The 27,914-nt window shown below is 42.0% G+C and overlaps 1 protein-coding gene across 7 annotated transcripts in view; it reads right to left on the bottom strand.

Moving 5' to 3' along the window:
* Nucleotides 1-27,914, bottom strand: part of PHACTR1 (phosphatase and actin regulator 1) — a 317,945-nt gene that overhangs the window by 125,254 nt on the left and 164,777 nt on the right. For all 7 annotated transcript variants that reach the window (XM_074828352.1, XM_074828367.1, XM_074828378.1 and 4 more), the window contains one exon: nt 6,100-6,264. In XM_074828352.1, coding sequence (XP_074684453.1) covers nt 6,100-6,264 — 165 coding nt within the window. The remainder of the gene's footprint in view (nt 1-6,099; nt 6,265-27,914) is intronic.

The raw sequence follows: 27,914 nt of genomic DNA, 5'->3' as shown, positions 1-27,914 counted from the left end.
ACTGCTTTCAGAGTACAGGCTGAAAATAGGATCTTTGTAGATAGATTTCAATAACGCAGCAGGCACTTGGAAAAACCAAGCAAAATATCTTCTCCCTAGACCACCTCCCCAAAAGTACAGGCAGTGGCAAGGCTGTGCTTCTCCTTTGCTTCCCCAGACAAAGGTCTCACCCAAATAGCATGACTGTTTAACAGCCCAAGAGTTTTACATGAGAAAACATGAGAGGCAATCACTGGCAAAGCAGAAGGGAGTCGGAAGGTTTAAAAGCAGCACTGGCAACACATTATTGAATTTCTACTGATTGGAACATTCTGGAAAGCAAAGTTCAAAATATTTACCTATTGCAGTTAGAAATAATCAGCAGTAGGAATAAAATGATCTGGGTATGGTTTATGAATAGTAGTTCCTCTAATTGCACAGATTTCCCACATTTTGTTTTCTTCTTGTTATTCATCAGAAACATTGAAAGGCCTTGCCTGTAAGTGTTGCCAAATTTAAACAATCCCTCTGCTGACTGGGAGACTTAACTTATATAAACACATTGACATATGCATTTTTATAGAGCACTTTTTAAAGATCCCTGGTTGGAAACACCAAAGCATCAAGGCTTAGCAAGTGAAAAAAATAGCATTTGAGCATAAAATGAATGGCTGTTTTAATGCAGATTCTGGGAGTGGGGCAAGCTAAAGGTTGCATGAATGGATTTTGTTTTGGCACACTTGATTTTCTTTAAATGGCTTGAGTGAAAGTAAATGGAAGAGCATGTATGTTCTCCCTAAAAAGCAAACTGTAAAAACCCAGGTGCTCCCTTCTGTGGCCCTGTCCACACTATTGGGCTTCAATCTTTACATTTAGCATGCAGACCTCAGCTATTCTAGTTTAACAGAGTAACTGCTAGCAAGAGAAGATTGTCATCCTCTGCACAGACAACTATTAAGAGAGTCTTAAGGCCCCTGGGCAGCAGAACAACCGACAAACCTGCCCTGAAAGTCCTAGTCACCCAACCCAACCTTCCCTGACCCAACTGATGATGCCTGTCTCACACTGATTTACCTCTTGGCTCTTCTGATATCCTGGTCTACTTTGTTCAGCCCCAGTCTTTATCCCGTTAAACTCCCCAGTCCTACACCCTGAGACGGGTTCCTGAACACCAATCCCTACAATTTTATACTAAGCAAACGAAGATTTAAATGAAGCAGGAGCAGGTCTTCCCTCTTCTCAGGAGGGCACCCCAAGTACAAGGTTAGGAAGTCACTGTCATGTCATTCTTTGCCCACAGAACAGGACACAGCTCGCTAGCTCACCCACGGATTTTGGGGATGGGAGCTGTGGCACTGGGGGACTGATCTGTCCTCACTGCCCTGTGGAAGAAGTTGGGAGTATTTCTTGGAGGGGGATCTGGAACACAAAAGGAGGTTTAAAAGTACCTAGGAAGAGAGGCTGAGTTCAACAGATTTCCTTTTCTCTCTTTAATATTACTGATTGTCTCAGACAACTGTCTGCTTGGCAATAGAGCAGCTGTGGAGCTTTCTTCTGACACTGGACTTTGCTCATTGTACAGGGTGTCTACGTACCTAACCCAAATGTTGCTGAATCCCTTACCTCTCCTACTTACAGCTGAGCTTTCTCCACACCACTTAATTTCTCACCATCCGCTGCTTTCCTCTTCTCATTTCAATGAGTTTCCTCAGAGTACAAGTTACATGCTTCCTCCTCCCCTCTGCCTGAGCACTGCAACTCGAGGAACAAGGATGGGGGAAGACAGACGCACCAATTCTTTAAAATGAAGGCCACCAGAAATGTGAAATGGCAAAACAAGACATTTTTCCCTATTCAGACTCCTGCAAGCAGCTGAAAGGTTGCAAGCACTTGTCTCTTGATGAACACAGTGATAAAAAGCTTCAATAATATTTCAAGCAAGAGAAGAACCCATCTTCCCTCAGGCTTCTTTATTTCAGAAGCACTTCCTTCTCCAAAACATGGCCAGGAAATGACATTTCACCAGCACATGTAAAGCCCTGCAATAAAACAACAGCACACCCAGAAACTGTTTTCAAATTCACATCAAGGCAAGCAGAACAAGATCAAGGTATTAATGACAAAGGTCTGCTGAGGAGACAGTCAGCCTTCTCTCTTGATATTGGCTTTGCTGATACCCAGACAGCAGCCCAGTGTGGCTTTAAAAACCTTGTGCAGGCTGCTGGAGCCATCCCAGCTGCATCCAGCCAAGGAAACATGCTTGGGCAAAGAAAATTCACTGTTTCTTCCTGGCTTCTTCTGCCATAAGTGAGAGGGCTCCTTATCAGGCATGAGAAACCATCCCATCAACTGATATAATCTTGCCATTTAGAAGTTTGCCTGTGCTCCCAAAGCCAGAACTGTCAGTTATCATAGCCGTGAGGGGCTCTCGGCCCTCCATGGTAATAAAGGTTTCCATACTTTCTGTGCAAGATGAAATTTTAGGTGAGTTAAAAAAAATACACCACACTTTTGACTATAGCATGAATAACAACTGTGGCCGAGTTTAATTTCTTTGTCTAACTTCCTGTATATAAAACTTCGCTGTCAGAAGCGTTTATATTGTACTGTGGGAGTTTCAGCGTCCATCAAAGAACTTTCATTAGGGTCTTCTGTGGTAAAATGATTTGCAGTCCTGACACTGAAAAATGCTTCGCGCTGGGGGAGCTTCACTTCTGTCCAAGAGGAGGATTACCGTGAGAATTAACTTGTTTCTGGCCCTGCTGTGGTATACTGGAATCCCTCACACAGTATAATCTCCCTTCCCTTTTGCTTGGAGATTGAGCCTGACCATAGACAAGAGCCCATCTGTCACTCACGATGCATACCTTGAACAACCTCAATACTCCACCTTCCAGCAGAAGACATCGCTCAAATCAAACCCCAGATGCAGGCTCATCTGGTGCTTACCATCTGCAGCAGACCACCCCAGAGCGTGATCTCTTCTACCCACTCTGGCCGCTCTACAAAATACCTAATGATGATGCTCACAGACAGACCAACTGCAATGCAAAGGCATTAGATGTCTGCATCAAAAACCATGACTTTCACCTTCATGACTAAGTCAGCACCAAGGGAATGTCAGACATTAAACCTTTCTGCTTAGTCGCTATGGGGCTATCAAAACCAACGTAACCTATAAACATATGAAGTATATGAAACACGTGCATTCTTTTAACCTTCTGCTTGTCAGTGACAATACAATAATGAAGACGGAGGATGGGGGACTTGTGACACTACAACATCCCAATATGAGTATTGATGTGCTGAACTTATATAATAAGCATAACGGTAAGGTCCTCCATCAGTAAAATTACAGATTTTCTATCTCATCTTATGCAACTACCAGGTGTCAGAAAATAACTTTTCCTATTACCTGAAAGGTTTTTTTTGTCCACTGAACTATGTTTTAAAGCGTTAATCTCTGAATAAATAATGAGAGCTTTTAGTCTGATAAAGATATGGATACAAAATGTTAGCACTTGGAAATCTCAAGAAAAAGGCAACCTTTCAACCTTAAATATCAGCTTGACTCTCTCTTTCTTCCAGTCCTCTCCCAGAAAAAACCTCCCATTAATTTCAAAGGAAGTTTAAACAGATGAGGTCATGTGTTTTGACCCTTACCATTTTTGACATTAAAAATAATTGAATCTATTGTTGCAGCAAATAAGAGCCTAATAAAATACTTGTATTAGTATTTATTTTTTGATAATTACTGATGTTCTTTGCAGGTGGAAAAGCTTGGGTGCATGCCTGTAGGACACTAATGGGAATTTTTTTTTTCCAAGTGTCACATTTATCAGTGCACTAGAAGAAAATAAGCCTGTATTACGAAGTTTCATGCTGGCTCTCATTATGCCATCTCACAAGCTTGTCCTTTGATTTATTATAAAAATTAAATATATTTTCTCAGTGAGATCAGAGGTATTAGATGAGAGGTCATGGAAATGCTGGCAGGAAAATGATAGTTTTCTGCATGTAAAATCTTTTGTATTACACATTCTAGGTTCAACCAATGCTGCTGAATTGCCATGGGGGTCTGGTAGGATCCTGGTGGATTCCTGTTCCCTGGGGTTGGGGATGATAGAAACTGTGGGGTCGCCAGCTCTCGTACAGTTCAGAAGTAAACCTCTCCCCCTGCCTCCTGCAGGGTGCTCAGCAAATTTGACAGCCTTGTCAATTTTGCTGCAGTTAGTAGCAGGGGAGCTGACAGGAATACCAATTTTGCAGAGCAGCTGCAGGATACTGTTAGCTTACTAGAAATGATTTTTTTTTTTTTAAAAAAAGAAAGGTTTTGGATTCAGCTGAGATAAAACCCAGTACTGCAATCAACAAACATTTCTGCAACCTGGAGACCCAGCTTTTAAATTAGTTTTTCAGCCACTGAAGTCCCTCTTACTAGGGGAGGAGATATGCTGGCATATCTAGTAAAGCTTCTTATTCCTCTGAGAAGATGAAATACATGTTTTTACTCTGGTTTTAATCACTGTGTACTTTCCAAATGTTTTGGTAAATGGGGCAAATCTACGTAACACTTCTTGTAATGCCCAGAGCAGACTGAGCAGGTGTATTCAAGCCAGCTTCAAACTAATCAGTCTAAACAGCAGTATGCTGCTCAGCCTCAGCTCCCAGAATACCAGGCTTTTGCAATCCATGGTAGGTCCTGAACTGCCGTGGTTATCCTCCTAGTTGTAACCAACTAACCCAGCATGCTGGAACTAGCTTCAAAGTAGTTGTCACCACTGCATCCACATATCCCTAAGACCTGTATGATTTTCATGGAAATCCTACTACATTGCACTATGGTTACAACTGATAGAGAACATGAAAGACAAGCCTTTTGTTTTGCAGAAACATGTCATTTTTGGTGACAATAGGTTCTCAGCTGTGAAATCAAAAAATACGATCATCACTCAGAGTAATACAGCCATCTATTCTAGTTCATTAGTCTTTGCCTGACGAATCAGAGAGCAGCTTAAACAGCACACAGTAAAGAGCACCTTCAGGTATGAACCCTGAAAACCCCTATTCTGCATTTAACCTCATGCAAGAATTTGCACTTAGCTAAATGAGACTTCACACGCAATTATGGGCTATTTTCAGGAGCACAGGCTTCGGGGTGCCAGAAGGTACAGTCAAGCCCTGCCTGAAAGCTTCCACTGTGCAATAAACAGGTCAGAGAGCAACTGGGCTGTAACTCAAGCCTTGTCTGGCACTTAAAGGAGCAAAACAGTCACTCCCTGCTTTCTAGTTCTAGTGAGAACAATAAGAAATCAGAAGAAAATTCATGTTTCTCACAGACAATCCAGGCTCAAGACTTGCAAAACCACATGGAGTAATTATTAGTTATCGTGGAAGAACAAAGAAAAAATAAACTGTCTAAATAGATCACAAAGCTTGAAAACAAACACGCCAGGTTAAAACTTCTACCATGTGCATCAGTGCCTGAATCTGGGATTCTTGCTTAGATCAATTTACAATATAAAAACATGTTTTTGCGGTTTTCCGTACTTATTTTTTAATTAAAAAGAATCTTAAAACTAGGAGTGTTAGAAAGCGATGGTAGAAGGAGAGATGTGGCAGAAAGAGAGATTTGTTTTTCTCAGAAAACAAGTGACACATCTTTCCTGCCCAATGGAACAAATAATTCGTGGTTACACAAGTTACTCAATACAGTGTCAACTCCTTTGTTATGTATTTTTCTCACTCTTCTATTAGCTCTTACAGGAGTTTGAATGTGACTAAATCCTCCACTAACATTGTCTTTTCATACTGCCATTTCCTTTACCCATAATCTCCTGTACCCATAATCTCTTGTTACCTTCTAGCTCTAGTAGCAGAACCTGAATATACAGCTTTGGTGAGCCGCTGCTTTAACTGTAGTGCACCCAACACACTGTTTGAGATTTTTTAAAAGTAAAAGCTGGTAACAAAGTTAAAGATTTCTTAGAATCTGAGAAATCTCTCCAAGCCAAGCTTCAACCTTTAAAAACATATAGAAATTGGGGCTGCATTACAGATTTTTAGCCGTGTTGAACAAACAGTTCCAGATTAACAAACCAACCCGACCACAACTATTACCTGCTGAAGTGTGCTTAAATTTTTCACTCTTCTTCTTCCTCCATTTCCATGGCTTAAAAAGCCTTCCTAGAGTAGCAAATTTGCTTCTTCTTCTGATTGGAGGCGTATGAGTCCCAGGTACTAGAGAATCTGAACGCATTGCAGCCAGTCTTTCCACTTCCTCAGCTGTAGTTTCAGCAAGAAAAGGAGAGAAAAAAAAGGGGGGGGGGGGAAGTGAAATAAATGCTTTAATAAATTATCAGAGAACCACACAGATGGTCAAAATTTTCCATGGTTACAGAGAAAAGGAAAAAAGGGAAAAAACTGTAGTCATTATTTTAACATTATTTTCTTTCCTTTCAGTGGAATCCATAATCTACTGTAAAGATGAGTATTAAAATCAGATTCAAAAGGAATATAGATTATTACAATACCAAAGTTATAATCTTTAACAAATTTTTCTGCATTGCTCTAGACAGCTGGCAGTCCATCCACCAGCCATTCCTGGGGAAGCACGACAGAGACTGGGGAAAAGAAAGCTCCAAAAAATGATGCGATACTACTAAAAAGAAATATTTCAAGTCTTTTTTTTTCCAATGGAAAGAGACATTTCCATGAACTAATATTTATCAAGAGCAAGGACCCTGATAAATAATGACCCTCTAGTATAGTTACCATGTCCATTAAAACTGCCTGGGTTACAAAAGGGGCTGCATTAGGAACTTCCTAGTGACAGATGTGCTAAAAATTCAGAAGGTTCCTTCTAGTCCCACTTTTCTGCTCACTCATTCCCCTCCAATTCTTATACTTACTTTTAACACAGGGACTTGGAGAATTTTAATTCCACACTTAAGGCTGAATTCCCTAGGGGGATTACAGGTTTTCACTGAGCTTCTGTTGTTAAAAAAAATTAGCTTTCTGCAACATTTACACTGTAATACATCATCATAGTCTCAATACTTAAAAAAAATTTTCCCTGATGACAGCAAGAGAAGTCTGGGGGTGGTCACTTGGTGCAGTTACACTGCATAGTCCTCCCCTCACATTTGCAGGGAAAATGTATGCTGATAGTTTTGAGAAATAACATGCCTGTGATTAGAGGCACAGAAAGAGGTAAGCCAGGATCACAAAGGAAAACATCGACACAGGGAAGGTACTAGTAGCCCAGGAGAGAAGGTCTCTCCATGACACAGCTGCCAGGGCTGCAATAAGCTCTCCCAGCCTTGGGCTGAAGCATGCACTCTCTCTCCCTAAAAAAAAAAAAAAAAATCATCTGCGTAATTCAGTCAGCATACAGGAGGGGGTTTTGTGGGGTTTTTTTAAGTTGTTGCTGTTTTTTTTTTTTAAGGGATACCATTTCCCAGGCTTGTGTTGTAATGCGACACTGCCAGTAAAACTGATTTGAGTGGTTTGCACACACAGAGTCTGGATGCATAAAGACAGGACACAGATCGTCATCCCTCCTGCTCTGAAGACAGCAGCCCACTGTTTCTATTTCATCCCTAGTATATTAAGCATTGACCTCAGCCATGAGCATGGGCTCAGGAACCTCAGCAAAAACATTGCTCTGAAAGGATGAGCACACCCACTCCACTCTGACAGAACCACCAGAGATTTTGGCTGGCAAATTCTTACGTGTCTCAATGGAAATTTTTCCAAAGCTTTAAGTGTGCTGAATTTAGGTTGGTTTTCATGGGAACAGCCAGAGACAAATTTCTAACACAAAGGAGGTTTCATTATCAGAACTCCAAACTGAAATGCTATTTGAGCCCCTCAGGTTTTTGCAAGAAGGTTGGTTATTTTGTTATTGCTCTTTTGTTTGTTTTTAACATTGGCAACACAATCCTTTTTCCTGTAAAATATCACTTCCAGACACAGCTGCCTATAACTTTCCAGAGAAAAAAAAAGGTAGTCAGCAAGACAGACAGCCCGTGTTTCAGTGGAAACGGTTAAAAAGAACTATTCTTTCGGGTAATGGAGACAAAGACAGACATTTCTGAGAACATCTTCTTTCCACTTAAAGCAGAAGAAAAAAAGGTAATCCAGCCAAAGCATTTCATTCTGTTCCAGCTCTTTGTGCCCGACTGCTTAGAGAAATACCTTCTTAACCACAGAACCCGTTACAAAACTCTGCCTTGTACAGGGCCTGGGACATGCTGAACTGAGGCTGGAAATTGCCTGGTTATGGTAAACAAACCATGGGGTAAAAAGAAGAGGAAATCAGAAATTTCCTTATACTTTCTGATTTCACTGGAACTTGCTGGGCTTTGAAGACCAGCATGGGATGCAGACCACCTCCCTCTACACGCAGATCCAAAGAAACCATGCCTTTTCCCCCTCCTCCATTTTTAAGATGCCTCTAGTTAAAGTATGTAAGATCACACTGTGTTCCACTGCTGTGATCTTCTAGAGGTGTTGCTAAAAGTAACGGGCTGCTGCAATTTCCTTTGCTGCCTTACTTGGGGGATAGAGTGTAGAAGTGGCCCATTGAGCAAACTGGGAATACACACTACTGCTGCTGAATTAGGCTTCCTGCTGCATAAACGCACAGCTGAAACGTACTAAAATTCCTCTTGCTGCTCACCCTCTCTCCTTTTCCCCATCACTGAGCCACCATTTCTGCTACCCCAGTGCCTTATTTACTAAATCTCAGAGTTGCAACAACAACTCTTTGAGAGCTGGTCCTAGCTGGTACTGCTGAGGCCATTCCCTGGAGAACTGACATCCCTTAAAGATTCTCTCCTCATACATCCTCTTTGTCCCACACCAGCTGTGCTCTCACTGCCCCGGGAAGCTTTTCCCATTCAGGGTAAATGAGTACGGATTCACAGTCGAGCAAAACTAACATCGGAGTCAAAAGGAATTTACCCAAAGGGCAGGTTCATTAAAAGCCAAACACAGCATCAAAAACATTTCCATATTTTGACTGGTCTTCCCTGAATTTCAGTATCATCTCTCACATGGATCTGTGCCCTGGGAGTCCTACTGTGCTCTTCATCAGCCATGAACACAGCCCTTCTCCTTCATTCTCTTGAAACACACACAGCTCCAAGCTAATGCAAGTAACAGCTCTTTTTCGCTCTTGCTCCTATTTCTCAGAAAGACTACCTCATTTTTTTTCATGAAAAATGCTCTCAAAAGCACTACTAATTCAAAGCGTAATAATCACTGGCTAGGAATGAACTACATTAGCATAAAGCCATGACAGTTTTAATACAGCAAGAATAAAAGCAGACCATGATGCGAGAAGTAAACGCCAGATTTCTGCACTCTTCTTTACTGCTGCATCTTTTACTTGAGTTGGCCAGGTTTCTCTGCCTTTTTGGCTCCTAATGACTATTGACTGGCTGTGGGCTGCGACACCCACTGCTGACAGCAGGCTCCGTAGGCTGGTTTCACACCCTTGCTGTTCCCAAAAAAGGTGGTTCTTGCTCCAATGGAAACCAACCCAGGCCTTGCACTTTTTTTCTTTTTCTTTCTTTTTTTTTTTTTTTTTGGTTGTCGTTTTGTTTTGCCTTCAAAGAGGAAAGCAGTCCCAGCAGTCCCAGCTTGATCAGACTGCTGAACTGGAAGAGGTAACTGCCATGTGCATTAGTGCCTGCAGTCACACTGGTGAGGTCTCATCTTGAGGCTGGTACCACAAATGTGCTACTTACAGGTCACAGTTGCTGCTGATAGTTGGTGCTTTTGGGCATTTGTTCTGAATTTTTTCCAGAATCTGAAACATCTTCCTGAGACACAGAGAGATGCTGGGACCTGCACTTACGGCAAGAGGGTGATGCACTCCCCTCCCACTTTCTTCTGTCCGAGCTGTCATCTCAGAATAGCAATGGGGAGACTAAACCTGAGAGCTTTTCACACCCAGTTTGGCTGTGAGACAGCTCTCAACGTTTTACTGCAGGCCTTAAGACCTTTTAAGTTCATATAGACTGAAGGGCTTAAGCAAGACTTCTAGTTTTAATGAGAAAAAGGACCACAAAGCAAAATATTTTGCATCCAGGTGATGTTAAAGAAATTTTACAAACATGATTGAAATATACTACAAAGATGTAAAACATTACAAGGTCTAAAAAGCTAATTTCTTCTTTTACCCGCTTTTTTTTTTTTTTTTTTAATTTGAAGCTAACCCTCGGCTTGAGGGTTTTTTTTCTGGTTAAAGTCACTTTGAGGTTTGTGGGCTGTAATATACTGCATGGAGACAGACGTGGACAAAATCAGCAGGTTGAGGAGGTGCAGTTTGAAAAGCAGTTCTCCCAAACAGTCCAAGAAGAAAGAGGCCAGGCCATTTCAGACCTATTCTGTATGTTCTTATGAGCTTTCCACATCTTTCAATAGGGTGTTAATTTCCAGAAGGTCCAGTAAGAGGTCACCTACTTTCTGGATTTGAGAAGCGTAGCAGACAGATCAAAAGCCCTCCCAAAGACAGCATGACTTGAGTTTTCCCAGAGAATGACAACCAGTTTTGTCATTCCCAAATCTGTCTGGGAATCACAACATCTGTTAATGTTGCTGATACATAATATACCCAAGCTTCCATTGTAGAAAAAAACCCCACTCTTAACCGCATTCAGGTATACAGAGCAATTTCATTGCTGAAGCCCACCCGTCCCACCCATGATCTTTAATATTACCTTCCTCACTGGTAATCACACTAGGTTTTCTCTCAGACCATTTCTTAACACTCCTCATTCATAGTCAGACACATGATTATCTTAACAGGCAATTTACTTCACAAAGGTAGATTCTGTGCTTTGTTATATTTGCGCAAATCAGTAGTAACAGGCTGAAAATAACCTTGGCCCTAAAGATGCAATTAACTAAATGTGCCATTTTATTTAATGACAATAACTTTCCATAAATAAAAAAGAATAACAACATAATACTCCTTATTCCCAATCCACATCCAACCAGTCTTTCTTCTGCAGATTACGTTCCAACAAACTCCTGTTGCAAGGTTTCTTTTGAACTCTGCACTCTGAATATACTTCACTTCAGACTGCACATACCTTATTCTAGCAGCTTTGTTCAATACAAGATGTAGACGCATCATGTGTCTTTTTGAAATGACAGGAAACCTGAACGACTACTCTAATTGCTGAGCATTTATGTCTTCTCTTTACCTGAACGGGAACACTTTCAATTAAAAAAACACCTTGTTTTTCTTTCAAGAAAATGGTTCGTTTTCTGCTCTTCTATTATCATCTGTTCAGTTATTTCCCTTTAATTTCCCTTTGCACCTGGAATTAATTTTCATCAGCCCTGCCTTTACTATTTCAATTGCCCATTTAAACTTTTCCTAACTTCTCAAAAGTCTGTTTTTCCGTGAAAGAGGAGGCATGGCATGCAGCAGTCTAAATGCAGTCTTGCCAAACGAGGATGATTACCTCTTTGGTTGACAACAGCTCCCACTGGATGTATGCATTTGCAATGGCACTGACTGAGTTGGTGTAGTGAGTTTATGAGCCATGAAGAGGCTGTCAGTAGCTTTCCTTTGCATGCTAAGCAGCACTCACATTTTCCAAATCCCTGCCAATTATTCCCGCTCCCCAGGTGTGCAGCACTTTGCATTGTATCCATAATCTGAATCTCTCCCCCTTTACACTTGCCTGTTTCAGCACAGGTATCAGACCGTGTTACGGCTCTGCTGTCTGCTGTGATCTCTCTTTCTCAGTGTATTTATTTCTCTTGTCAGAACAGAAGTGCAAAGAATAGCTTTGGAAGTCCAATCCCTTTAGGACCCTGCTTTTGACTTCCCCACATTTTGACGTAAAACCTTAATTATTCATGCTGATTGCAATCTGAAAGCTATTTTTTTAACCTCTGCAAACTATACTGCACCGCATGCATCACACTCAATGCCTTTATTGATATGAAATCTCTCAAAACACCAAGTATTCTCTGTATTATAACATAGTACACAAGATTTTGACTCGCAACAGAAGTACTTTATCAGGTTCCTATAAACCCTGCAATTATAGAAAATAAGGATTGTTAGATTTCACTGATATCAGCTATTTTGTGTATTCCTTATTGCTCTTATTACTCACTGGATTTTCCATCTCTTAAGTGTTTATTATATGTAGATTCAAAGCTAAATCAAATAAACAGTACTGCAGCTCCTCACTTTTGGGCACCCAGACACTGGAGCAGAACTCAGAGGTCTGTCCTACGCACCACACACACTATGGGGAGACTCAGCAGCTCCAAAACGGGACTCAGAGCAGCCACTACAAATGGAGCACAACCGGAGGCCAACCAAGAGAACAACAGGGCCAGCAGAAGTAAACCAGGCATCTTACTTTTCTTGGGCCTATAGGAAGATGATTCCACAAGTACCAGGAATTGCTCCTGTAAGAAACTTCAGCTTGGAAGGAAGGGAAATTTTACCCATCCTAAATGGCAAGCAGGAAGAAGATGCACAGTTGGTGCTTTTCAGAAAGCAGAGGCAGTAGAATGAGATGCAAGGAGTTTTCTGTTAGAGCAGGTAGAGCACTTATTTGGAGGACAGGAGAACCACAGGGTCACTTTCACCCTCCTCTTGGCAAAGCTCAAGCCCACATCTCCCATTTTCCTTGGGAACACTACCACACTTCACACTATGACAGATGGGAGAGCACTCCCCATCTATCCTACTAAAATTGTGTTATTTTAAAGAATTCAAAATCTGAAAGAAAGCATGAATGGAAGCACAGCTCCTGACAGTTAGGGCACCCATCTCTGTCAGCACAAACACCCTTCTCCCAAGACTATTCCTGGGCTTTACCCTGGGTTAAATAACGCAAACCACCTCCTGCTTCACTCAGGATTGAAAGAAACTGCTGGTCACAGCTGTGGTTTGTTGAGAGCCTGATCCTGTGCAGTTCTGCACAAAGGAGAATAAAGGGAAGTGAAGATACTGCCTCTCAGTGTCCTTTTCTTTCACTTCTGGTAGGGGATCTTCTATCCAAGGCATGAGGGGAGAGATGAGAGGTGAGGCACTGTCTCCTAGATCCTCTCCCCAGAAAGCAGGAGAGGATGGATGGGTACATAGAGGCCCATTGGCAGAGCTAGACAGGCACCCAGCGAGAGGGATCCACGTTTCAGCCTGTGAAGAACTGCCATAAAAAACTCCTGTTCTGGCATAAATGGCAGCTATGAGCAGAATTTCCCATCTAGAGCGTTGCCTCCAAAGCACCCTCCTCATACTGTAATCACACTGCCATACTGAAAACTCATGTATGGAACAAACTTGGCCCTTTCTAAGTTGCCATTACAAAACCAGGCTCTTGGAAAGCCCCAGCCCATTGCATGCAACCTGGAGGGGAGCAGCCTCTAAGTGCAAACATGTTGGGAGGTGAATGAACCCACATTTATAGAATAATATAGAATCATAGAATGGTTTGGGTTGGAAGGGACCTTACAGATCATCTGCTTCCAATCCCCCTGCCGTGGGCAAGGGCACCTTCTACTAGACGAGGTTGCTCAAAGCCCCATCCAACCTGGCCTTGAACACTGCCAGGGAGGGGGCAGCCACAACTTCTCTGGGCAACCTGTTCCAGTGTCTCACCACCCTCACAGTAAAGATTTTCTTCCTTATGTCTAATGTAAATCTACCCTCTTTCAGTTTAAAACCATTACCCCTTGTCCTATCACTATGCTCCCTGATAGAGAGTCCCTCCCCACCTTTCCTGTAGGTCCCCTTTAAGTACTGGAAGGCCCCAGTAAGGTCTCCCTGGAGCCCTCTCTTCTCTGGGCTGAACAACCCCAACTCTCTCAGCCTGTCCTCACAGGGGAGGTGCTCCAGCCCCCCGATCATCTTTGTGGCCTCCTCTGGACCTGCTCAAGCAGGTCCATGTCCTTCTTATGTTGGGGGCCCCAGAACTGAATGCAGTCTCCAGATGGGGTCTCACAAGAGCTGAGTAGAGGGGAAGAATCCTGCTGGTCACGCTTCTCTTGATGCAGCCCAGGATGCAGTTGGCTTTCTGGGCTGCAAGCACACATTGCTGGCTCATAGTCAGTTTTCCATCCACTACTACCTCCAAGTCCTTCTCTGCAGGGCTGCTCTCAATCCACTCTTCGCCCAACCTGTATCTGTACTTGGGATTGCCTCAACCCATGTGCAGGATTGGCCATTGCACTTAGCCTTGTTGAACTTCATGAGACTTGCACGGGCTCACCTCTAAGCCTGTCAAGGTCCCTCTGCATGGCACATCCCTCCCCTCCAGTGCATCAGCCGCACCGCACAGCTTGGTGTCATTGGCAAACTTGCTGAGGGTGCACTCAATCCCACTGTCCATGTCTCCAACAAAGATATTAAACATTGCTGGTCCCAACACCAATCCCCAAGGAACACCACTTGTCACTGCCCTCCCCTTGGACATAGAGCCATTGACCGCAACCCTTTGAGAGTGACCATCAAGCCAATTCCTTATCCACCAAGTGGTCTGTACTGGGTCTGGCTGAGCCGGAATTGGTTTTCCCCTGTAGCAGCCCTTATGCTGCTGTGTTTTATGTTGGGAGCTGGCAGGGTGTTGATAGCACAATGGTGTTGTGGCTACTGCTGAGTAGTGCTTACACAGCACCAAGGCTCTTTCCGACATTTCCGACCCCCCCACAGTGGGACGGGGTGGGCAAGATCTTGGGAGGGGACACAACCAGGACAGCTGACGCAAACTGACCAAAGGAATATTCCATACCATATGACGTCTGCTCAGTATAAAGCTGGGAGAAAGGAGGAAGGGGGTGGGGTCACCCTTGTTCCTCTGAGGCAACCACTATGCGTATTGGAGCCCTGCTTCCTGAGAAGGCCCGACATCACTTGTTAATGGGAAGTAAAGAATAAATCTGTTTTCTTTTTTTTCCTTCCGTGCGTGGACCTTTGCTTCGCTTTGCTTATATTAAAACTGCTTTTGTTTTACCCACAAGGGTTGGGGTTTTTCCTATCTTATTTTCTTTCCCTTCTTTGCCCTGTTGAGAAAAAAAGGGGAAGCGGGGGGAAGTGATAGAGCAACTTGGTGGGTACCTGGCATTTAGCCAAGGTCAAACCACTTCATGGTCCCTCTGTCAAAACCATGTCTCTCCAAATTATAGACAAGGATGTTGTGAGGGACTGTATCAAAAGCTTTGCACAAGTCCAGGTAGATGATGTCAGTTGGTTTTCCTTTATCCACCAGCACTGTAACCCCGTTGTAAAAGGGCACCAAATTAGTCAGACACAATTCAACCCATTCAGTTTCTGAGACTGAAACCAAACCATCGATAAAATGGAATTGACCTGCCTACTCACAACTACCTGTGTCCCCTAGCACATAGCATTAGAAAAATACAACTCTTTAAACCTCCTTGAAAGGTATTTTGCTGAGCCTATAAGGAGATTAAATCTCACAACACCAGAAAATTCAGACGAGAAAGCTGAGCACGACTTGTACCCACAGGACTATTGCAATTCAAGGCTCTAACATTACGTGCAACAAACAAAATGCTACCAGGCAAAACAGTTGCAGTGGTGTTTGTGACCGTCATCTTACAAATGGGCACCAACCACTGGCAACACCAGTAACTCCTGCAATACATGTGCTGGTTTTGGCTGGGATAGAGTTAACTTTCTTCATAGTAGCTGGTACGGGGCTGTGTTTTGGATTTGTGCTGAAAACAGTGTTAATAATACAGAGATATTTTCATTATTGCTAAGCAGTGCTTACACAGAGTCAAGGCCTTTTCTGCTGCTCACTCCACCCTGCCAAGGAGTAGGGTGGGGTGCAGTAGAAGCTGGGAAGGGACACAGCTGGGACAGCTGATCCCAACTGACCAAAGGGATGTCCCAGACCATATGACGTCATGCTCAGCATATAAAACTGGGGGAAGAAGCAGGAAGGGGAGATGTTCGGAGTGATGGTGTTGGTCTTCCCAAGTCACCGTTACACGTCATGGAGCCCTGCTTTCCTGGAGATGCCTGAGCACCTGCCTGCTGGTGAATAAATTCCTTGTTTTGCTTTGCTTGTGTGTGTGGCTTTTGCTTTACCTATTAAACTGTCTTTATCTTAATCCATGAGTTTTCTCACTTTTACTTTTACAGTAACTGTTTATCAGTTACTTATTCACAAAATAAGTACCTGTTTGTCTGTCTGTTATGGGACAGAATATTCTTACTTATGGGAATAAAAAATATTAAATGCTTCTAATTCCTTAGGAGATTTTTGGTGGACTGAGAGATTTCCGATCTTTATCCTTTGAAGTTTTCATAAGTAGCAATATCCAATATTTTTACTTCATTTTACTAAAAATATGCACTTTAGAAGACTATCTTTAGACTATTCAGAAACCTGAGAGGGGCGTGTCTTCTTATTAAAAGGAATCCCGTTCAGGAAATGGCATTACAAACATTAAACTTTCTAAACAGAATGGTACCATCTCACCACTATCATCATAAAGATAAAAATTTAAGTTTTTTATACTTTAATGGCTAGGAGAAAAAGAGCAAAGTACCTCATTTAAGAGCTAGAAAGTTCAAACCATTCCCTTGTAAACTCTATATTGCTTCTCTTGGGAAAAAAAAATTCTATTTCTGCTCTTTAAAGAAGCTGGTAGGAAGTTGGCCAAGAGGAAAAGAGTAATTATACCAAATGGCACATTTATAATGAGCATAAATATGAGGTTTTTTTTAAAAAAAAGTCAGTAACAGTCTAGCAAAAAAAATATGTTTCACTGGACTCTGAAAAGAGACAGCCTGTAGCAGGAATTTAAAATAAGGGCTAACTACTTCTGCTTTGAGTACCTAAGTGCAGCTACATATGGTCTTCTCTGATTGCCACTATAATGGGAATTCTTCTGTTGATTCAAATGATGGTTAGTTTAGACCCTTGGCAATGGTGAAATACCTGTTTCGGCCCTTATGGTAAAGGCTTGAGTTTCAGAGATGAATACTCAAAGGAGAGAAAAATAACCACGATTCCTTTAAAGTCATGAATAAAGCATGGTGGATTGCTGCCTAAAATACACGGAGTATTTCTATGTGGTTTTCATAGCTATGATTTCACTTTTTTTCCCCCTCTTTTTTTAGCATTAAGTTCTAGGGTGTCTCATGGTTGCTGAGCTCTGCAGGCTATTGCTCTTGCTCAGTAGATTTAGAGGAAAGCCTCTTATTTTAAAAAAGCTGTTGCCTTTAAAAAAAGATGGAGCCCATCAGGTAATCAAATTGGTATATCTACCTAAGAAATGTTACAGTCAAAGGAAGGATCTATGCACGTAGCTTCAAGTTCATGAATAATTCCAAGTCCAGCAACCAGAAATAGCTCAGTAAACGAGAAAGAGTTTAGATCAGAGCTAAGGGAAAAAAAATACTACAGGGAACCAAGAAAACACGATAATTGAAAAAGCTACTGAAATAGTTCCAGCAGCTTTATACATAGCAGGGAGAAATGAATGAAGTTCTGACCATACCAAAGTGAACAGCAAAGGTCACAAAAAGTAGAATTAGCTTACCCAAGCCATCTAGTAACTGGATGACCATCCTGGGAATTAGAGATATATTTTGTCCTCAGGGCTATCAAAATTTTGCAAATGAAGCTAAAATACAGCTCTCTGCTCTTTTCTTATGACTAACGAGATGAGCAGGAGGAGCAAGGGAAGATGAACCGCATTACGTGTGGTCCTTCTTGTGTGGGGCTGAGACATGCTGGTTGCATGCTAAAACATGCCTCCTTATTGATGTCAGATACTTTACTCGCCAAAGCTGTAAAAAAGGACCTTTCCAGCAAGATAAAATTCACCTACAGAAAAAGAAACTGGCAGAGAAGACATTACAGCATGGTCTTAATGAGTGCTTTCCTCTGTATTGATGGGAATGATCCCTTTCTGTGGTGTTTGAGAGAGGAACCAGTGGCACACTGCGAGTTCCAAAGGCGAGCGGAGCGCAACAGTGGTGCGACGGGGTGTGCCTATCCAGAGCCACCTGACCATGAAACTGGCAGTAAAGTTCATTTTGCAACATTGTGAAGGTAACTGTGATAGGCATCTGCATGAGATTTCATTTCAATACAAAAGTAGGATAAAACCCAACCAAAGCCTGTTATTTCTTACAATTAAAACAAAGTAACCTTTTCTGACCCCTTCATTGCTGGCACCGGACAAAGCAACAAACTGATGAAATCTGACTTGCCTGAATGCTGAAAATTTCCTCTCAAAGTTATCAAGATTCTGCTACCAAGTAGATAAAAAAAAACCCAAAACACAACAACTTCAGGCTTTCTGAGCATTTTTGACAATATAAATTGCCTCTGTCCATATAACCTATGAAGAACAGTGTTCTTAGAATTAAGTACCAATCTCTTTCAGGCAAAGTATCTGTACAACATCCTACAAGTGTCACAGATCCCGTTCTGCAAGCCAAATGTCAGACTTGCACATACACTCTTCCAACTGAACTGAAGTCTTTGCCACCCAAACCTGATTTTCAAAAATATCTACTTAAACAGCATTTGGTTTGAATTAGCAAGTCAGAGACTGGTCCGAACCATGACATCTGGCTGAGTACCTTAAACTTTACAAGGTTTATGACGATGCTCATAATGACAGATCTCCCAAGCATTTTGCTACAAGGGGAGGAAACAAGAAACAAACAAAAGATATGTTTGCAGGTACTTACAGACATAAAAATGGAGCCTGGTATACCACAAATGCAGTAGTAACGCAAAAATCTCAAGTAAATGAATCATAGCAGGTGAAGAACACCTTCATTTGTTTGCTAATCACAGGGAATATCTGTACTAGTCAGAGCAGCTGAATTCTAAAATTACCACCCATCTTCATATAGGCTTGCAATTTTAATTTTTTTTATTTATCACACAGGGCCCAATGTCCAAAGAAGACTGAGGGAAAGAAAAACAAATCAAAACAACCCAAAGAAAAATATTGCCAAAAAGTGTCTTTCTTGAGCCTCTGTGCAATGCCAGAAAATGTATTAGACGCCTGTCTTGCTGCTTAGTGAACAGGCTGTTCTGCCAACTTGAGATGAATAGGAGAAAAAAGGATCAGTTCACTGGAACTACAGGATATCCCTATTTTCTTTTAGGCTCATGGGTTTCCATGCACAGCACAAGGATATTGAGTTCACAAAGAAAATGGTGTTTGATTCAGATGACAGAAATGCATAGAAAGCCAAACCCACATTAGTAATTTGAGTACTTTCCTAGAGTCAAACAATGCAGGCAAAATGCTGTCCTTATTTAATGAGACACACAAGAAAGAGAAAAGAAAATACCTCCTGAATTCTAGCTTGTTTATACATGCGACTTAAGGGGGAAACTTTGAAGGAAAGGAAGCTACATAAATGAACCTCACGAGTCCCTCCTTACTTTCCCATTTTGATATCATGTCTAATTCTCTACAATGGCTGCTAAAGGAGCCAAAGACTGGCAGCCATAGAGAGTAGACAGTCAGAAATTGCTCTTCTCAATTCAGATGCTGGAGCAAGCAGCAAATCCCATCTTAAGTGCCACAGCAGATTGCTATAAGACAACCCCTCACCCTTATGGCTATAAACCAGCAGACAATTACTTTGGGGCTGTAAATATTAATAAAAGCTTTAGTCATCTCACTCTTCTATTTCTTGACAGGGTACAATTCAGAATCAAAGTTCCACACAAGTCTCTGCACCTGGCTTTTCCTTCAGGCTGAACCCAAATTTCAAAGTTATTTCTACAGCAAAACCACTGTGCTAGCTAAGGAGAGCATCCTGTCTTGCTGGTGCATGGGAGAAGGAGAGGGAAGAGATCTTTCAATACTGGTTCAACTTCTGGTTCAAAGAGCTTCCACTGTCCGTCTCTGTCTGTCTGTCTGTCCGTCCATCCATCCATCCACCTGTCTGTGCACTTGCACTGCTGACTGTTCAGTCTGTGAATCTGAATTTTTAGCAGTGTTGACATTTTAAGTAAATTGGAAAGTAAAATGAGAAAGATAAGATGCTATAAAGCTCTATAGCAGCATGACACACATACTCTTTATATCAGTTCAATTTCAGCTGATGTAGAAGAAATAACATTTCTACTGAATTTATTTATTTACTTTACCAAAAGCAAGCTTGACAAAGTCTCCATGTTAAAAAACCATTGGAGCTGCACACATGCTGCGTCAGATAGTATCTGAATATTGGAAACGTCAAAGCAGCTGTACATAATGGATAGGTAAAGAAAGATAAAGCCTGTGCCATAATCCTCATGACATGGACTGCTGGCATTAGGGACCATGGCTATGGTCCATGTGGATGTGAATATATGGATCACCAATACTTTTGAGAAGCCTGCCAATACATGGACTGTGGATGCAGTAGACTACAGTGGCATTTCCAGGCCTGGCTCATTTGCCAGGATGTAGTTAACGAGTATTCTAATTATTTATCTTAAAACCTCCAGTGCATTCAAGTCTGCTTACCAACATTTCCATCTGTTGATTCTTGAATCTGTGTTAAAAGAATAACTAACATTCAGGACAACAGTATTTATGTTCCAGCTGTACATCCCTCAGTCCACTGCTGAAGATATTGTTATCAACATTTCTAACTAAACTTAGACACACCTTTCTTGAAATGACCTGATATTGTCAGTGTTACCATCATTACACTTCTGTGCTTCCAGAACTTTACAAGGAAAGACTGAAAATAGCATTACTGTTTTTTCAAACAGATAATCAACTTCTCTTAGGAGGCAAGGTGAAATAAAAATCATTATCTGCTACCAAAATCTCTCAAGATAAATTAAATAATTGGACCCATTTTCATTTTATTCCCTGCACTCCTGTTGCACAAAGCCGTTAGACTAATGGCCTGAAAAATGTCATACAAAAGATGACAGAGGGCAAGAATCTTCTCTTAAGTAGTGATAGGGGAGGGCGTCTGCTGAACTGCAGCATTAAGCCATGTCATCCCAGTCTTGGGCTGCACAGCTCAGAGCAGGAGGAAGGAAAGAGAAGATTTGAAGTATCTCATACATACTTTCCAAAATGACCCAAGCAACAGATACACTGGGCCCTTCCTGCACAAAAGGTCATACATTTTAAATTGCAACCTTTGGGCTTCAGATATTCAGTAAGTAGCTGAGACTGAACACCTCTTCTAGTTGGGGGCAAAGGAATGGGTACAATAGTAATCTCAGTTACACAAACGAAGGTCTTGGACCCTGTGTGTGTCTCACCCTGGTCCATGTCCTGACTAGCATACTATAAAGCATACATATGCAGAAGCCTGCCTTCCTCTTCTCTTTGGACACAAGTTTACTTATTGGGAAAAAAAAAAAAGGGGGGGGGGGAAATGGGAAATGTTGGGCTTTTACTCCTGAGTTATATTTTCAAACCTTCAAAATTTCTACTATGCAGAGAAAATCTGCAGAGGCTGTCAGTCAGGTCTGGTCATCTCTTATTTGTGGTTTTTCTCACTTGGGATACAGATTTTTCCTTTGGAGAGGAACAGTGCTTGTCCGTGAGATCTCTCTCAACAGCACATCTTCATGATGGCTGATGGGCACTATGATTTGGGGGTACTTTTTAAACAGGGTGGCCTGGGCATAGCCAAGCCAGAACGACATGTCTAGTGGTTCCAAAGAAGCTTCAGCAGGTGGTTTTACAATGACTGATTTTATCTTTGATTTAAATTATGCTGTGTGTTCATTGTTTTTCAGAGCAACAGAAATAATTCATCATCTTTTGAATCTAAGAGTCTCATCCAAAGGCAGAGGCTCTGCTAGATCTCCCTCATCTTCAGTAAGCTGGACCCAAAGCCAGGAAAGTCAGGGAGAGATGACAGTGATAAAACCAAATATTACCTTATTCCTCTCCGCCCAATCCTTCCTCAGACAAAGAGACTAAAAGCAACAGACCAGTGAAGATTCATATCACTTCACAAGAGCCAAAAACCAGCAAGAGGACAGTTTTCCGGCTCACAGGGATGGCAAGAACATCACTGTTTTCGGAGAAGTGTGCAAATCAAAGTCACAAAGGAAAAAGGGGGCCTCCAGGTATATCCCAACTTCACCCCTTTGCAGCATCCATTTAGATAATGGCAAACATCACAATACGCTCCAGTTTCTAAGAAAGTGATTGCAACATCCAGCTAGAGCTGGCTGAACCAGTGCATACTCTGGTGCTGCCCTTCAATTACTCCAGTGCCCTGATGCTGGGTTTTGGGATTTGGGAAGATGTGTGAGACTTGGCATGATCGATTTAACAGACTACAAATATATCCCATTAATTTTAGACATCCTGTCAGACTGTCAGCAAGGTGGTACTACATCCACTTATGCTGTGCTCCTGAAATTATGTTCTGGCTAATTGGGGGCTGAATAAGGTGACAACAGAAAACCAGATTCGGTATTGTCTGACTACAAACAAGACAGTCTTAGGAGATACAAAGGAATAGCTATACATTTACCACCAGCCACTGAAATGGATCAAGAAATAAAATCTTACAATACAAAAATTGATGTAGAATGTCTGCCTCTTTTGCCGAGGTAGCCGCAATGAATGATAATGTTATCAATACAAGAGTATACTCAAAGGATAGATTTTGCTCATCAGTCAAGGAGCCCATAAATGAACTCTGCTGCTTTTAATGATATATGATATAATATGAAATTAACTCTCATTTTTAAACAGAGGCAGAAGATATTATAATAGCACAAACTGATATAAGTAGTAGTGGTTACAAATTAAAAGAAAAAGTCAAACAAAAGAGAAGAAAGGAAGAGATGTCACATGGCAGAATACTCCATCTTCTGATCGCTTCCCTACATACCCAGTATTTCTCTGCTGCTTAGCTATGACAGGCATATTAATGAATAAAATTCCAATAACGGATGTAAAGTGAAGTACTTCCATATATCTCATTTTCTTCTAAAGAATCCCAAGTTTCAAGAAAGAAAGAGGCCAACTGTGCAAACCATCCTCTAATAGAAACATCTCTAAGCATATAAGGCAAGTACTCAGAAAAGACAGAACACAGAAATGGAAACTAACTGCCCACCTGGGCAGGGATCAAAGACATGATGAAAAAAAAAGGCACAGAAAGCCAAGCTTGTTTGGCCGGGTTAATATCAGATGGTTTGAAGTGCTCTGGTAATAGCACAGTGTGATGAGAACCTGCTCCTCCACGATCTATGCCATCATCCACATCTTGCCCCTTTTTCAAGCACTGCCTTCCCCCTCTACACATGGAAAACCTGTGGCCTTTCATGGTTTATCAAGTAGTCCTGTATTGCATTTCTGACGTATCTAACTTGATACAGAAGAATCAAAACTACTCAAGATGACAACAAATACTTAGAGCAGGGCATTATTGTTAAATACAGGAAAACCACTGTATTGCTTTCAACATACTCGATGGCATTTTATCTCCTTTTTTGAGCTCCCCACAAGGAATTGATTTTTCATTGCATGTTCAGTGTTGCCCCAGTCTTTGCACTTAAGAGGCTTACATATCCCAAGACTTTAAACTTCATCTGAGAATAGAGAGCAGGATGGTAAGATGCCATCAAAAGATAATAACTGAGCTACAGCATTGAAAAGGAGAGAAATCAATGAGAGGAGACAGGACTGAAACAGGCCAGCTGTCTGTTCTCTAAAGACCTGAAGAATTGAGGTGTCCTCTTATCAGTGTCCTTATGTCAACACTGTGTAACAAAAATGAGAGGGTGTTGAGCCATTGTGACCAATTCCATCATTTGTGTTGTTTTTGTTCCTAGAACTCCTCAAATCAGTGACACAGATACACAGAATTCCTGGAAAAGGTGGCTAACATTTCTCCAGTAGGGACACAGGAGTTTTCACTGGAAAACAACAGATTCAGACTTGCATAAGCTTGATACAATCTTGTGTTCATCTTTTTCCCCTGTACTATCTAATTTACCAAAAAGTGAAGACCTCGCTTATTACTCATATTTTTCCTACAGTTTCAGTCAATGATATAAATTTTACTTCTGTTTTGGACAAGGCATCTTCCAGGGCTCTTCAAAGTAAGCCTGGAGCTCTGCTGTGTGACAGCCTGTGCAAGCCTGGCCATGAACTTTCCATTGCCAGCACAGCTTCTCCTGGAACAGTACACAACTGGCTTATTTTGTGACCAGCAGTTTTTTGCTACAGGCAGTTTAACAGGATATGAGTTAGTCACTACAGAGATGCATATGAGCAGTTAATGACTTGCCCCAGGCTTGCTGGTGTCTCTTCAGCTTTATTTTGGGACATAAAAGTAGAAGATGTAGTCCCTTCCCTCTTTCCCCATCCCTTTTCTTTCCTTTAACTGCGGACTAACAAACTGAAGTAACTGCTAGTGTTTAAGGAAAGCCTCACATACCTCCAGTCAGCTGTTCGCATAGTCTTGGCATGTAAGCCAGAGGTACACCCTCTTACAGCCCGACTGACCTTTCTCTTCTCTTCGCTTCCTCCCTGCCCTCCTCCATGCCTGCAGCCTGTGCCCAGCCACACCAGCTCACTGCAGCCCTGTTAGTCCCTGGTCTCAGGACAAAACCACAAGTAACTGATGAGTTTCTGTTAGTTCCTAATGTGCAAAACACACTGACCAGAGCAGGGCGCTGGGACTCTACCCTCCCCACTCCCTGATAAAGTAAAGGTAAATGATCGTGTCCTGCCTGCCTTGGGATTTTGCCATCTGGAAATTATCATGAGTAGGAATCACACCTTCTTCGCAGAAGGGCACATTTATTCTCAGCCTGCAAAGTGCTGAGGGCTCGTATCTTCCCAAGCAGAAAGCGATGCTGGTGGGAGCTCCCCAGCAGCCTGTTGGGATCTGGACTATCTTTGCTCAACCTCATCAACCTTCTCTGGCACAGCACCGTATTCACCCAAATCAAACATTACAGAGTTCAATCAACAAAAATAAACCAATTTTACTTTATGATCTGTACTGTCAAGGAGACATACTTCACTCTGCAATGAAAGCCCATGTCTTCCCCCTCCCTGCCTTCCTTTAAGGTAACTAACCCTCAGAGACTAAAGATGCACAGTGCATAATTATATCAGATGTTGAAACCTCAAACATGTTTATCAGCTTCCCACACTTCACAGTAGGACCAGGTATGCTGTTTTTTGCCTACTTTTCCCCTCCCTGTAGACTAACTTTTTTTCCTCCAAAATATTTTAGGATTTTTAACAGGTACAGTTGTAAATGACTGCAATTCCTCATAGCCGCACACTGCGCTCACTCTACAGATGGTAACGGAAGAGCAGTTACCATTTGAAATAATGTGAGAATTAGTGGAGGAAAACTTATTTTTATACACAGCTCTTGCAGGGCTTACAGCTTGTCTAGAAGATAACTTTTTAATAATTACTTTTGTGGGAAGCAAAATAATCACCTCGGAGACAATCTCTTAAGTGATAGTAAAGTAAATGTTCTCAAAGTTCCTGGTTGAAAAAAATAACAGTGTCTTCAATTCTAGGTGGGAATCACACACACACATCCCACACACACAACCCCCCCCAGATCCTGCTATCCATTTGGAAAAGATTTATCTAAAAGCTCTAGAAGAAGGTCGTCAGCAGAAAAACAAGTGTTGGAATTCCTACGGCAACAGTATCTCAGTCCACGCTGGTTTTCATGCATATATAAGATAATGAACTATTTCTGCCTAAACAGCAAAACCCTGAAGTATAGGAGCATACAATAAACAGACTGGGTTTGAGCTCTGAATGAAACCTTTTGGGTATGTTAATTCTTAGTATTATTTATATTTCCACTACACTTGTACCCAGAGACCCCAAAAACCTGAAGCTCCATAGTCCTTGGCAGCAGGAATGCAAATGTCAAGAGACAGCCCTTCCCCTCCTCACCTCCCCCAAAAGATTCATAGTCTATTTACAGACCACCAGGCAGGTGAAAGGAAATCCCATTATCTTCATTTTACAGATGAGGAACTTAGGTATGGAGCAATACATGGATGGACACGTCTGAAGCTGCCCAGATATCCTCTGCAGAGGTGGGAACTCAGCTGAGAACCCTCATCTGACACTGATAAAAAACCTGTGCTTTCCTCTGTGCAGTCCCTCTCTTCCAATGCACTGTTAGGTAACTGCCTTCCACTTAAGTTTTCTTGTCAGATCCTCTGCATAAAAATCAAAAGTATCCTACTTCAATTGCTCCACTTGCTCTTTCTGTTAGGTCATTGCTGGGTACCTTTGAAACCTCTACAGTTCTTTCTAGCCACACTAACGTAGAGATGTGTCTAAACCATGTTCCAGATCCAGGCTCAGACTTCTGCAGGAGACTGAGATTTGCACTCAGTTTTCAGTGTATGAACACATTCAATAAAACCCAGTGAAATCTCTTCTCCCTGTATTTCTTCCTCTAACTACTGTTCCCCTGCTCATCAGTCATGTCATCTGCTATGACCCAGCACCACCACAACCCTCCCAGAGGCCACTGAAATCAGTACATTGAGAAGGGCTCTGTACATACCAGGAGATGTTTACCATCAACAGTTCCAGTGCACCTCAATCTCTTGTAGTTCTAGCTGCTTCTGCTCTACAAGCTTATCAGTCACTTTCCCACGTTTACATTCAGAAAATATTTTCATTCCCCTTCATGCTTCTGGCACTTTCAAAATACCTCCACTTGTGTTGTCTCCTCACTTCTTGTCTGTCTTTTCTTGGGACTTTTGCAACTCTTCACCAACCTGCTTCTCCCAACATCTCCCTCACAGCCCTCCTCTGGTAGCATTCAGAGCTCAGCCCTGATCGCTCTTTTATCCCTGGAGGTAACTCGTGTCTTTCTATGCTTGACCTCTCCCTCTTGGTTCCATCTACCATGTCTGATTGCCTCTCTGGCATCCTGTCCTGGATGTCCCGTGGCCACTCAAACTTCGTAAGATGAAACCACACACCTCATTCTTCCCTCACATAGTTTCACTACTTCCAACACCATTTTTGCTATTCTGTTGCCCAAACTCCATATTGGTGCTTTATATACACCTCTCTCTGTCTTCTATTTTCCAACTAAATTAGCATTAAATACACCCATTCCTTTCAGTCCAAAGGCTAAACTATCTCCCACTCCCATCTGCATTAGTGTAACCTCCTGCTTCTCTTTGAGCTTCTCACTTATTTTTTACCTCATCAAAATGCTGCATCCACACCAGCTCCCTTTACCCTTACTTCAGTGAGCCCATCTGCGTGTCCAAATTCCTGCACTGACTTTTCTCTGAATTACATGACCTCCCTTCTAAGATACCATATGACTCAGCACCTGCCTCCATCTTTTCCTTTGGTTTCATGGCTATCTCTTCTGCTATTGTCCTAGTCATGACTTCTGCTAGATTAGTTAGTGGTCTTTGAAGGATTTTCCTCTGTCTCAGCATGAATTTTCCTTCTCCAGTTCTGTCAGTGCAGTAGTACAATGTGACTGCAGAGTAAGACGATGACTAGAATCCAGGACTCGTAACTGGATTTGGAGGGTATTTCAGGATTAAATCAATGTATCCCACTGGCTTGCCTATGCTGTAAGGACTGAATCCCTGTCTTTGTACACAGTTCCAACAAATATAATAGTTGCTCAGGTCACAGGGCCCACGCAGTACTTTATGGTCCACTAGTGCAGTTTCAGGCCTGCAAGACCATGTATAAACTATATATATATATGAGGTGTGAGCGTCCACATTGCAGGGTTATATGCATTTCCCTTATAAATAGTACTAAGTGGTCCCCTTCTGTGTGCTCTTTAAGCTGTGCAACTGTGAGGACACACGGACATCTCAAGATCCCTACAGGTTTCTCCATACCTGGGCTGGTCACAGGTTTTTACTTGAGCTGTCCTGTTAATATTATGATCACACCATAATTTCCTTATATCATCCTTTCGCTCC

This window comes from Strix aluco, chromosome 1 (genome assembly GCF_031877795.1).
Source record: "Strix aluco isolate bStrAlu1 chromosome 1, bStrAlu1.hap1, whole genome shotgun sequence".
NCBI classification, from domain to species: Eukaryota; Metazoa; Chordata; class Aves; order Strigiformes; family Strigidae; genus Strix; species Strix aluco.
Note: the sequence above shows the minus strand (reverse complement) of the source record. Positions and strands in the feature narration are given on the sequence as shown.